The sequence below is a fragment of the Malaclemys terrapin genome, chromosome 5, assembly GCF_027887155.1.
Source record: "Malaclemys terrapin pileata isolate rMalTer1 chromosome 5, rMalTer1.hap1, whole genome shotgun sequence".
NCBI lineage: Eukaryota > Metazoa > Chordata > Testudines > Emydidae > Malaclemys > Malaclemys terrapin.
This window is the reverse complement of record NC_071509.1, coordinates 21,252,630-21,264,756: the sequence shown is the minus strand read 5'-3', so window position 1 is coordinate 21,264,756 and position 12,127 is coordinate 21,252,630. Positions and strand designations below refer to the sequence as shown.

The 12,127-nt window shown below is 36.3% G+C and overlaps 1 protein-coding gene across 3 annotated transcripts in view; it reads right to left on the bottom strand.

Annotated features, from left to right (window-relative positions):
* RGS12 (regulator of G protein signaling 12) overlaps positions 1-12,127 on the bottom strand; it is a 180,449-nt gene that overhangs the window by 103,771 nt on the left and 64,551 nt on the right. Inside the window, exon 1 of one of the 3 annotated variants that reach the window (XM_054030687.1) lies at positions 9,445-9,557. The exons of the other annotated variants lie outside the window; for them this stretch is intronic. Coding sequence (XP_053886662.1) covers positions 9,445-9,510 — 66 coding nt within the window. The 5' untranslated portion in view covers positions 9,511-9,557. Of the gene's footprint in view, positions 1-9,444; positions 9,558-12,127 lie in introns of those variants that run through there. 3 annotated transcript variants of the gene reach the window in all.

Genomic DNA, 12,127 nt, shown 5'->3' with positions numbered 1-12,127 from the left:
CTCTCATCCTCATGGACTCTTCTCTGAATCTTCTCCAATTTTTCAACACACTTTTTGAATTGTGGACACCAAAACTGGATACAATATTTCAGTAACAATCTCACTTGTGCCAAACACAGAGGTAATATAACCTCTTTACTCCTACACGAGAGTCCCCTATTTATACACCAAGAATTGCATTAGAGCTTTTGGACACAGGATCACACTGGGAGCTCATGTTCAGTTGATTATCCATCACTGCTTCCCACCATTCTGTAAGTATGGCCTGTAAGTCTTTGCTCTTAACTGTATTACCGTACATCTGTTCATAATAAAATATATGTATATTGTTTGCGTGCACCCATCTTACAAACAATCCAGACCACCCTGAATCAGTGACCCGTCCTCCTCATTTTCACCATTCCCACAATCATTGTGTCATCTGGAAAATGTTAACAGTAATGATTTTATGTCTTCTTCCAAGTCATTGATAAAAAAATTCAACAGCATAGGGCCAAAAACTGATCCCTGAGGAGCCCTCACTATCAACACACCCAATAGATTACGATTACAATTACATTTTGATAACCATCAGTCAGACAGTTTTTTTATCCATGTAATGTGTGCCATGATAATTTTATATCATTTTAGTTTCTTAATGAAAATGTCATGCGGTACCAAGCCTTACAGAAGTCTAAGTGTATTACATCAACACTGTTACCTTTATCAATCAAATATGTACTCACATCAAAAAAAGATAAAGTTAGATTGACAAGATCTATTTTCCATAAACCCATGTTGATTGGCATTAATTATACTAATTATATTACCCTCCTTCAGTACTTTATTGAATCCCATATCAGCTATCCAATTGTTTTGCCCATAATAATGTTTTTAGCAGAGGCTGGGATTTTCAAAGGAGCCTGAAATTCAATGGGAGTTGAGTGCCTAGCTCTCTTAGACACCTTTGAAAAATCTCAGAAAGAAGTCTAGAACGTTTTGTAAACACTTATATCATGCACTAAGCTACAATAAAACGTGATGGGGTTCCAAGATGACAACAGTACAGTAGCCTTAACGAGATACATCGTTACTTTCCTCGTACATCTGGCCCTCTAAACTGAATCAATATTTGGGTTCCAGATTGCAACAATATGGGAAAAATATCAGACACATGCACCTGCCTCCACCTCTCATCTTCTCATTTGTCTTTTGGCTTTGCCCCTTGAGTTCATCCATTTCAGCCTGGTGTTAACGCAACTCAATGAGAGTAGACTCCTCTGTCCACGTCCCATAACTGAGACTAAGTGGAGGGTGTAAATTCCAGAAACTATTTACCGTTCAGAACCTCTTTCTAGAAGCTATGTAGTTCCATTCTTTTTGAGGACTTCTGTGTGAAGTTACCAATACAATAGCAATTTTAATAAAAACAAGATTAGTAAAAGAAATTGAAATTATAAAAAATAAATTGTTTTTTAAAACAGACCCAGGTTTACACATCTCCCAAGCTAAACTACATAAGGTATTCATCATGTATGTCCAGATAGGTAGTCTCTCTGGCTGTCCCCGCACCATCAAATCTTTGCTGTGTCCAGAGCTCTCCCTCACTGATGTCCTCGGGACTTGCTTATTAAGCCCATACATTGGGATCAGTGTGCAAGTAAACATGTTTCCTCTGATCCAAGACAGCTATCTCCACTTTCCAAACTACTTTTCTCAAGATTCCTATACACACACAATACCGTCTGGGGACTAGCTTCATTCTCTAGGAGATGGACCACTGAGGATACAAAGACTCTTGCAATTAATAGCCACCTTTCAAACATTTAACTACCTAGCTCACAGAATGCATTTCACACATGAGGTGGTCTGGTTGTATTTAGTTTTGATCAACCTCTTGATAAACTATCCCAAGCACTTTTTCTTTTTGCCAAGATACATGAATTATGGCCAGCTGCCCAGATCCTCCGTCACATCATCAGAAGGCTTACATTATGTATCTATTTTTTTATCATTTTAAATTTATTAAATTTGAGTGTTTGCAAAAGTTTACAATTTTTATGTACTCCCATGACCCCTCTGGGGATTTTACCCCATAATTTGGGAAACCCTATTCTAAAATATATTTGACAATCAAAATTTAAAATATATCTTTTATTATATTTATAATAATTTATATTTATATATTTGTTAAATATATTTTAGAATGTTACTCTTGCATTTTCATTGTAATTAGTCTCAAATATGGTTTTTGACCTAAATACCAGTAATTAATATTATTTCTACCTTCTTTTTAAAAAATGGTTGTTACTTATTTTCTGATGTAAGATTTTGTGAACAAGATCCTCACCACCAAGCCAATTAAATAAGGCATGTTAGATAGCTTATTGCTTTCAGTTTTCTCTTATGAAAGGGGGCATTTATAATAGCTAATGGGAAAGACATTGTAAAAGTAACAATTCACAGGCAAAAAGAATCAATTTAAACTACTGCACATTGTTACTCAATGGAGATTTAACTGAATATTTTTTCTACAGAATGTCCTTTAAAATTGTTTTCTTGTCACATACTTTATCTAAGCTACATAAAAACAAAATATGCATAGCAAATCTGGCAAAGAAGAATAAATCTTTTATTGCCACATTCAGAATTCCTCTACGAGCTAGGTGTTCCTATTAAAACAACTTTTTTGCATGAACAAAAACAAATAACATTTAAATCAAATGGCTAAAAACAAAATCCATTCTTAAAATGATTGTGATTAAAAACCAAAATACCAATAAAATATTGTACAATGTATGATAAAGAAAAGATATCTGTAATACATACTGCACATACATTAATAAGTAGATATATATTACGAACAGCTGAATTTGTAAATATTAGCCACAATTAAGTTTTTCAGTTAAATTTCAGAGTAAATCTGAATGTTAGGTTATATGGTCAGGCTCTCTATACACAATTTCCTTAACATAGGTAGCTATGATGGAAAAATAAAATATATGCCAATCATAGTTTGCTTTAAAGAAAATCACATATTATTCCAAAAGTTTCTGATCTAACATTGTTTTAATGTAGAAGAGACGAAAACTAAGCCAAAAAACGCAATAACTCTGAAGCTGATTATAATACTCTCCTCTAATTTTCACTGCAACACTGCCTTGTGTTGGCTAAATAGAATTCATATCACTTACCCGCTCTTCAAAAGAAACAGCAGTTATTTTTGCTAACAATACTCTTCCTAAATTCATCTTCCCTTAAGATAGAAATTAAAATTCCTTGACCCATCAGCTTCTCAAAGATTAAAATATACGATTCAGCCCTATTCCGTGCCTGTACATGCCTGTAAAGTTTAAAGGCATTTCATATGAAGTTCTATTTTACTCCCTTTATGTTACCCATAGCAACAGACCATTGCAGGAAGCTGTGGTTCGTCAGGGATTCAGATTAGATCTCAATTATCTCTCACAAAAATGCAAGATCAGTTCATATAAATCATGCTGTGATTTCATTTAACGTGTATCCTATAACAAATCAGGAAAATAAAATGAAGTGTGGTTGTGTGATAATCATTTATACAATAAACCAGCTTCTAATAACTTGGCTTTTAATAAAGCATTACTGTTAACCATCTTTATTACAGTTGTAGAAACATTTCCATAATAAATCACTATTTTTCATAGGTTTACACCAACAGACCAGTAGAAAGTAAACCACCTAAGAAAGGCTTATTACATTAAACTTTTAAGTGGTTAGCACTACAACTCACATGTAAAGATCTACATGATAAGGAAACTTTGCATACTGGGTTCAACTCATGAGCAAACAATTTCAGAGCAAAATTCTGCTCTCAGATCATCATAGGAGAGCTCGACTGATATTCTGCACTCCCTACTTACTGTACACACTACCCATGCTTCACTGATGTCAAAGGCAGATATATGCATGCACTGTAAGAAGAGCAGAAGAAGAAATCCATCATGTGAATCTAAGAGCAGAGAAAACCTAGTAATTTGTCTTTTATCAGTGTTTTTATTTAAGCGATGAAATCTGTCCACAGTAGCAAATTTCATGAAGTCTGCTGCCATTTACAAAAAAAATCAAAAACTTAATTGCTTTTATTTCTGCAACATTCATAATACAAATATATTATTTTAAGCGCTTATAGAATTGCCTACTGCATCATTTCTAATGCATTCCCTCTGTGGACCTTAAAGCACTTCACAAACATGAATTCAGCCTTGCAAACCTGACAGGGATATTGTAAGTATAAACCTCCTTTTACAGAGGGAGAAACTGAGGCACAGAAGTTTAGTGCCTTTATCCAAGACCACTTAGCAAGTTAGCATCAGAGGCAGAAGATGACCTAGGGTCTACTGCTCCTCCCTCCATGTTCTAACCGCTAGGCACTCTTTGTTTAATACAGCAGTTAGCTAACATTTACGTCCCTTACTGATTTCATTTAGAGTGAGATTAGAGAACAAAGTTTATTCCAAACACAAGATGAAAGTAGAGATAACAAGTCTTATTATGCAAGCATTCCAGAAATACAGATATAAGGTATGTAACTGAACAATATACATTCTGTGAATTGGGACTGGTTTGAATTCGATTTTCATCCTTTAAATTTTATCAGTGCAAGTATCTAGTGCCTTTGAAGTAAATTTGAAGAAAGCAACTTTGTTACACATATTACATCCTCCATTATTTAGGGGCTAAGCATGCCAATCAACTAAATGGTCTTGTCAGAACTATATTAATTTTACCACATGTGACAATTAAGCATTAAAAACTAAAGTATCACCAGGAAAGGTTTTTTGTTTAAACATTACATATTGCTTTTTCTGAACCACATTAAACTAGTAAAGCTATTCTCAAAGAATCAACAACAGTTTATAAAATCACCAATATTCTTTAGATTTAGCAATAAGTGTCAAATTCTAGTTTTCTGTGCAAAGCCTGAACAAACAGTTTTTTGCAAGGGGATCTCTATGGGGGCAGAAACCCTTGATGTCCGCAGGATCTGTAATGCTGCCTGTGCAGCAACTGAGGTCAGTTCTATAGTTGCAAGTGAACTGGCCATGCCAATGCCCATCCTACAACACCGCTTCAGAAAGAACCATCTCAGACTACTGCTCCGTGGCACGTAAGGATTTCAGCACAATATCTTGTGTGGCCTGCACCACCCAGTGCATAGTAAAACAAAAGAGGTTCCCTTACATTTGACACAACATGATTCACTCCAAATAATTTTGGTTCTCTTCTGCAGTATCTATTTTATTTTACCATCCCACCACTACCATCACCTCCCGCAACCCTCCCACATATTTTTGGTGTAGACTTTGTCCCAGAATACAAAACATTCACTTTGCTGGATACAAAATGGTGACCGATCTAGGTCTGGAAAACCTGATCTTGGGGTTAGTTCTCTCTCCTCTCCTCGGGAGTGTAGAGGCCCACACTGGGAAAAGGAAATTTTCCTATCCTTTAAACTTCAAGTCTTTCTGCTGTAAAAATTTCATAATTATCTCTGTGATCTGTTACATTCACAATTTATGTTCCTGGTTCAATACTCTGGTTGTTCTTCCTGACTTCTGTGAGAGTGCTCACCATATGTAGAATTATTCTTAATGTTTAGTTCATGTAGCTTATTAAAAAAAAACTTTTCCATGAAAGTAACTGAGTCTGGGTCTTTCCTTCAGGACTATAAACTTGAAACACTTAGATCGCCTATGATTCGGTATGATTGCAGCCTGCTTTTCCTATGCCAAATAGTTTTTAAAAGCAGTACCTTGGAATTTATTTTTATACCCCATTTATCATTTCATGAGTTTTCAGTTTTCCCCCTTTTCTCATTGTTTGTGACTACACAATTTTCAAGATTACTAACTTTTCCAAGGCCCACATACATGACTAAACATACAAATATTTCTATTCAGTGCATTATAAATTTGTCACACAACACCTTTCCATTGGTTCCAAGAACACCACCTTGGGAGTGAGGATTTGTTGGAGAACATACGAAGTATTCTAGGGCCAAGTTTGTTCTGGGAATTGTATCCCTAAGAATGAGCACCTTTCCCTCCACTTATCCAAATGGAGTGCTTCCCAGAGAAAGTGAGATGACTTTTTCCATCAGGTACTGTACTGAGATGGTGAAGTGAGTTTGAACAGAGCATGAGGTGAGTCAGAGAACAAGATCTAAAGACCATGATGGCACTGGATGAGATCCAGCGCTTGTTCTGTAGTGATTTTTGATAGACTTATTATATTGCTCTTAATTTTGCACCCTACACTGCTTAATATTCCGATTTATGCTAAGCTCAGCCAACACTGAGACACTGTTCAACAAACTAGGTCATGGAGTTCAGTTTAGACTTCATTATCTCATTACACCAGGTCTTTAGAAGAGCCCTGATGTCTATACTGGGCAAGCTGACACCATGACACTAGAACAGCTGGACTGCAGAAGGCATGACTTCAAATCACAAAATAGCGAGTAGCTTGTACAAGAACACAGCAACCGTACTTACATTGATGCTGGGGACAAGGTGCATGATATTGCTACCTGAGATGAGGATAGGGCATCATAACCAAGTCAGAGACGTCTGGAGAATGTTCCTGTGAAAGCCCTTCAGAGGAAGCACAAATTAAGAGGATTCTTGTCCACGATGTCCACTGAATGGTGAGCCAGAGTACCCCAGAAAGTATCCTGCTCTGGAAAGACCAATTGAACTAGTGCAGCTGTAACACACATGGTTCCGATCCACATAAGCACCAGAATGATTTGAAATAAACACATACAGCTGGAGGCATTTGCAAGACTTGCTTGTAGCTAGAGTACTCACAATAAAACACTAACATTAGAAACACTGTGTGTGGGCAGTGTTTTATAAGGATTCCAGGCACTTGTACTTGGTGCAGGAAACCTAATAATTCTATAGTGTAGACAGAGTCACTGATTTTTATTTCACTGAAATGAACTTGCATTCCATGTGCACATTTTTTTCCATCTAGCAGTTCCATTAGCTCACAAAGAAAGCCTGTTAATGATGGTGGCTGCGAAAAAGCCCTTCTAAAAATTAATTTCCCTCTAATTTTTTCCAGAGTATCTCAACAGCTGCTGTATTCAAAATCTTAGATTGTTTTGAAACTATGTTTGTATTTATAAACCACCAGATCAAAATCAGATAGCCCAAATTTGGAAGGGGCTAGTCTCTATACTACTTCAGCATATTAATTTACAGAAGCTATTAATGAAAAAATGTTAAAATCATGACATAGGAGCTCTAAAATGACCAATTCAGATGTATCAATGGAGGCTTCGTAAGTCCACATTCATCTGCTTTGAAACTAAAAAGGGCAGAGGGGCATAAAACCCAGAATTAGTCTCTTTTTCTCTCCCCATCCTGGAAGAAGATATTTTTTCTTTTGTCTACATGGTTGCAGGAAAAGAAGCCTGAGAGAAAGGCAGAAATGACAGGGAGTCAAGATTAGTTTTGGCTGAACAAAAAATGAACGTCAGTGAGCAAAAAGAAAGAAGAAAGCAAAAAAGCTGCTAAGCAACTAGGAAAAGGGAAAGCTCTCATAGTAAATTTGGAGCAGGCAGAAAACAGCTAAAAGATCTTAATGCTCATTCACCTTATATCACTCTTTTCTCAGTCTTCACTACAAGACAAAGAAACTAACCATTCGAATGAAAAAAGGAGCAAGAGAATTTTGTTGGGAACATCCCATTTAATTCAAATGTCCTTAGTTATTGAAATAAAAAAATAAGGTAGGTGGAAGAAACATATACAATAATATAAAAATAAAATTACTTTTTAAAAATGATTTTCAAAAGTTTTCCATTAGCTAGTACTTTTTGGCAAGTTTTTGCCTGCTCCTAAGCAGTAAAAAGAGAACATACATTCCACTAGTAGAAAAGGGAAAAAAAGACTCCCATCCAATGCATTTTAGTTTAACTACATCAGCAGAAGGCAAAATTCCTATTTATTCCTAGAATATATGCTAGCATATATACTCCTTTTGAACTGACACTTTACATAAACAATTCAAAGACTAGACAACTGCAAAACTTGTTAAATACTAAGTTTTCCAATGTAGCAAAATGAAGAAGCCTAATTCAAATTGTTGTTGAGTGCCCTCTTCTGTCAACAAAAATTGCAAGTTTTACCAAGACTTTTGTGCACGTTTTCAAAGTTTAGATCTAAACAGACTTTTGTTAAACAGAGACCTAGTTTGAAAACAAATATTTTGTCCTCAAACCCATATTTTAAATGCTTAGAACAAGTCTTTTGACCCATTTAATTATAAATTGACTATTGAAATTAGCCTTTTTCATAATTCAAAAACATATCATTGCTCGGTAAATACAGTTTTTTTGCAAAGTGCTGATCAATGTATAAAGTTTAAGCTATCTGAATTTCCTTGACAGATAAAATAGTTTAAAAAAACAACCCAGGAGTGAATGTTAATTGCATGTCCAGAATGAAAAAAGATTTCATACAGCCGAATAGTAAAATTAAATTCAATTACACATAAGGAGGATATGATTAAGTGACAGATCACCCACACATATTAAGCCTCTTTGAGCTTCCTCCTACCCCCAAACTGAGTTTCAGAGATTCAGATTATTGCAGTCCCTGCATTAAATGACTGCTCATTAGTAATGTAACTAGTGTACTCACTTCTCTTTTTAAGTCTAGCACTTCTAAAATACACATTTCCCTTTTCATTTTAAAAAACAGAGACTTTTCTTTAATCCTAAAATGAATCAGCAAAAAGAAACTACAGTTTGAGACTTTAAAAAGCCAAAGCCCAGTAATATATATTGCCATTATCTTCAAAATTTGTGTGTTCTGACTAGCAAGAGATTAAGAGAAGAGAAAACAAAATTAAGCTCCAAAAAGTCTCCGAAGTTATATATTCTATAAACACTGTATACAGTAATAAGTTTTTATCTGGTAATTAATAATAAGCCATCAGTAATCTGAATTGCTGGCTAAATATCCAAACCACAGAAAATCATCTAAACACCTTGGAAACAACTGTGACAATTAACAGATACCTTTCTAAGTTTAAAAAGGCACCCTTATATCATGGATACAAGAGCATTACAGTGTGAAGAAAAATTAACTAACTGCCAATATGACAAAAGGGAATAAAAACAAAACCCACTAGAGAAACATCTTTACAACTAGTGTACAGTTCCCACACATGTAAAACTTAATGTTACTCAACCTATATTGAAAATACATCTATATAAAGTGTATTTATTAAATTCTCATTAGAGCTCATACAGAAAGTCAACTCATAAGTACTTACAAACTTTGTCTTGTTAAAAGTCTAACTTCTTAGAAATACTTTGTATTGCATTAACAAATTTCCTTAGCTTTGAAAACTATCCTTTAAAGCATATTCCTGCTTTCTGTTCATTTTAGATAAACAAAACTTTATACTTACAGACACTTGACTAACAGTAAAAGCTTTCTCCATGTATAAATTATGCCTGAATAATGTTTCTCTCATTGTTAGGAAACAGGCTCCTTAACTTTACTGTTAAGCTCTTTCTGAAGTTGAACACATATTTACTTCTTGAGAGGCCAGTAAAATAAATGAAGCTCTTCAACCTATTGTCCTTAATACCACCTCTCTCATTCTCCTCCTCCCCAGTGCATTCCCCGCCCTGACTCAGGACTGGTTCTGTATATATGCCTGTCTAAAGAAGAAACTGCCTGTGCTCAAGCTTTTAAAACATTGTTTAGGCAAGTTATACATAATAATAAAGTTTCTGTCAAGATAAGATGCCACTGGAGAAGCTTCTACTGCAAAATGCATTTAATGAAGGTCTAAGAGACTCAGTTTTAACGTGTATGTCCAAACTTGTTTAGGTATTGAGTCAAATATTTTCCCTTCCAAATTAAACATTTTGTTTTTAATAAATTCCTCTTAAATGAACATTATATGAATTAAACAGGTCATCAACTTGTATTTTAAATATTATGTTTCAGATACAAATTAACATTAAATTAAAAAAGGACACTTAAAATTGGTATAACTAAGCTTAGAGCAACTTTCTTTCTGTTTCTGGGCATGCAGCTGCATGTTTCTTCATGATCGCAATCATGTGTGCATATTATGCCATTTACTTCATCTTGCCTTTCTGCTCTCTGTCCTTCTGAGTAAGGACGGTATTGAAATTTACAAGAATCCTGTTCCAGGTGAAATAGTATTTTTGTAAATTTCAATAAGAAACTAGGATTTCATCTCTTTTTCAGCCTTTGGTTTGGAGACAGGCAGTAGGGAATGGGGGGGAGGGCGGGTTTCTGTATCAAGAGATCAGATGAAATGTATTTGGTGATCTCAGATTAAACTTCTAACTAATGGGTGTCCATATGGTAGAAACATCTCAGGTGGCACCTTTCGGGTAATCGCACTTGACAAACTAACTAGCAAATGGATTGTAGAGACTGAATAGCACCAGCTTTTAGCAGAATCCCCATCCAGTGAAATGTGAAGCAGAGTATCAGAACAGTGTGAGGGAAGTGTGCACTGCTGTTGCCCAGGCTGTACATATTCTGTGAATAAACAGAAGAATTCCATCTCTAGAGATGGCAATCCAACACATTTAATAAGCTCTTAATTCACTAAAAACATGCTGCAAGCCTCTAGCAGTCTGCCTCAGCAACATCATGTGGGGCTTCTAGAAGCTCAATCACCCACCTACAGGGTGGCCAATCAAAAGCCAGGAGAAAAAGACACATCAGCCAGAAGCAGAAACAGTGGTGTGGGAAGGGAAGGGTTAGGGGAACACTAGACTAGCAAGTGACTTCTTTCCCCAACCCTGGACCTGAACTGCATTGATGATTCAGTGACCAAAAAACACTTAATTGACACAGGGTTAAGGTTGTCTGGTGATATCCTGTCCCCTTCCAAAATGCTGATTTCAGAAAAACTCAAACTTTTGAAAACCAGGAAATACAGAATTAAGATACATACATATGCAATGCAACCTTAACTCTGACCCACTGGAGCTGGCAGTAGCCACCGGGAATTATCTGACTGCACCCCAGGTACATTCACTGTGTTGGTTGAGCAGTATTGAATGGTAGAGTAGTTGGATTATCTAGAGCAGCAACAGAGGGTCCTGTGGCACCTTTGAGACTAACAGAAGTATTGGGAGCATAAGCTTTCGTGGGTAAGAACCTCACTTCTTCAGATGCAAGTAATGGAAATCTCTAGAGGCAGGTATAAATCAGTATGGAGATCTATCTAGAGCAGGTTAGCAGAGATGTGCAAAGGATAAGAGGCAATTGGGGGGGGAGGGTCATGCCCTTCTAATGGGGGCGGGGGGTGCATTCTTTTCCCGGACACTTGAGAGACCCAGTATGCCTCATTTCAGCACTGCTTTGAGTAGGTTGTGTTAGTAGCAGGGTACAGGTGTCTTCATGCTATGGGGATTGTCAGCAGTTAGCTGGGAAATGAGTTAGCTGGATGGTAGGTTTTATGATGGGAAAGGGAAAGTATAGTTTTAGATGGCATCGTGTGCATAAAGGTGAAAGGGTTGGAAGATTTAGCAGATGTGTTCTTTTAGTGAGGTAAGCTAAATGTACAGCAGATGTAAGTAGCTCTTATTCAGTACAATGCAAAGTATGTGTGTTATGGGCATATTGGAGCATCGCTCAAAGAGGGCTGAGTTAAGGGTGTGTACCTTAACTCTATATTTCCTGGTTTTCAGAAGTTTGAGTTTTGCTGAATTCAACATTCTGGAAGGGATAGGATATCACCAGACAACCTTAACTCTGCGCTAATGAAATTTTTCATCAATTAATGTCCTAGATGGGTGCCATTGGTGTTTTTAAACTGACAGAGAAATGTTGTTGGTGAGCATTAATGGTCATTTAGGCAGTTTCAGTTATCATGTAGGTTTGCAGTGATGCCCAACTCCTCAATAGGTAGTGACTCTTGACAGTAGTAGCACCATGGGGGCCAGGAGCTTGCTTTTACCCAACTGCACTGCAGAACAAATCTCAATTAACAATTTATTTGGGGGGGGAGGGGGAGAGCGTAAATTGGTTTGAATGCAGAGAAGGGAAAATATAGAGAGGACTCTGTGGAAAAGGTTAATAGTCACAATATAATAGCA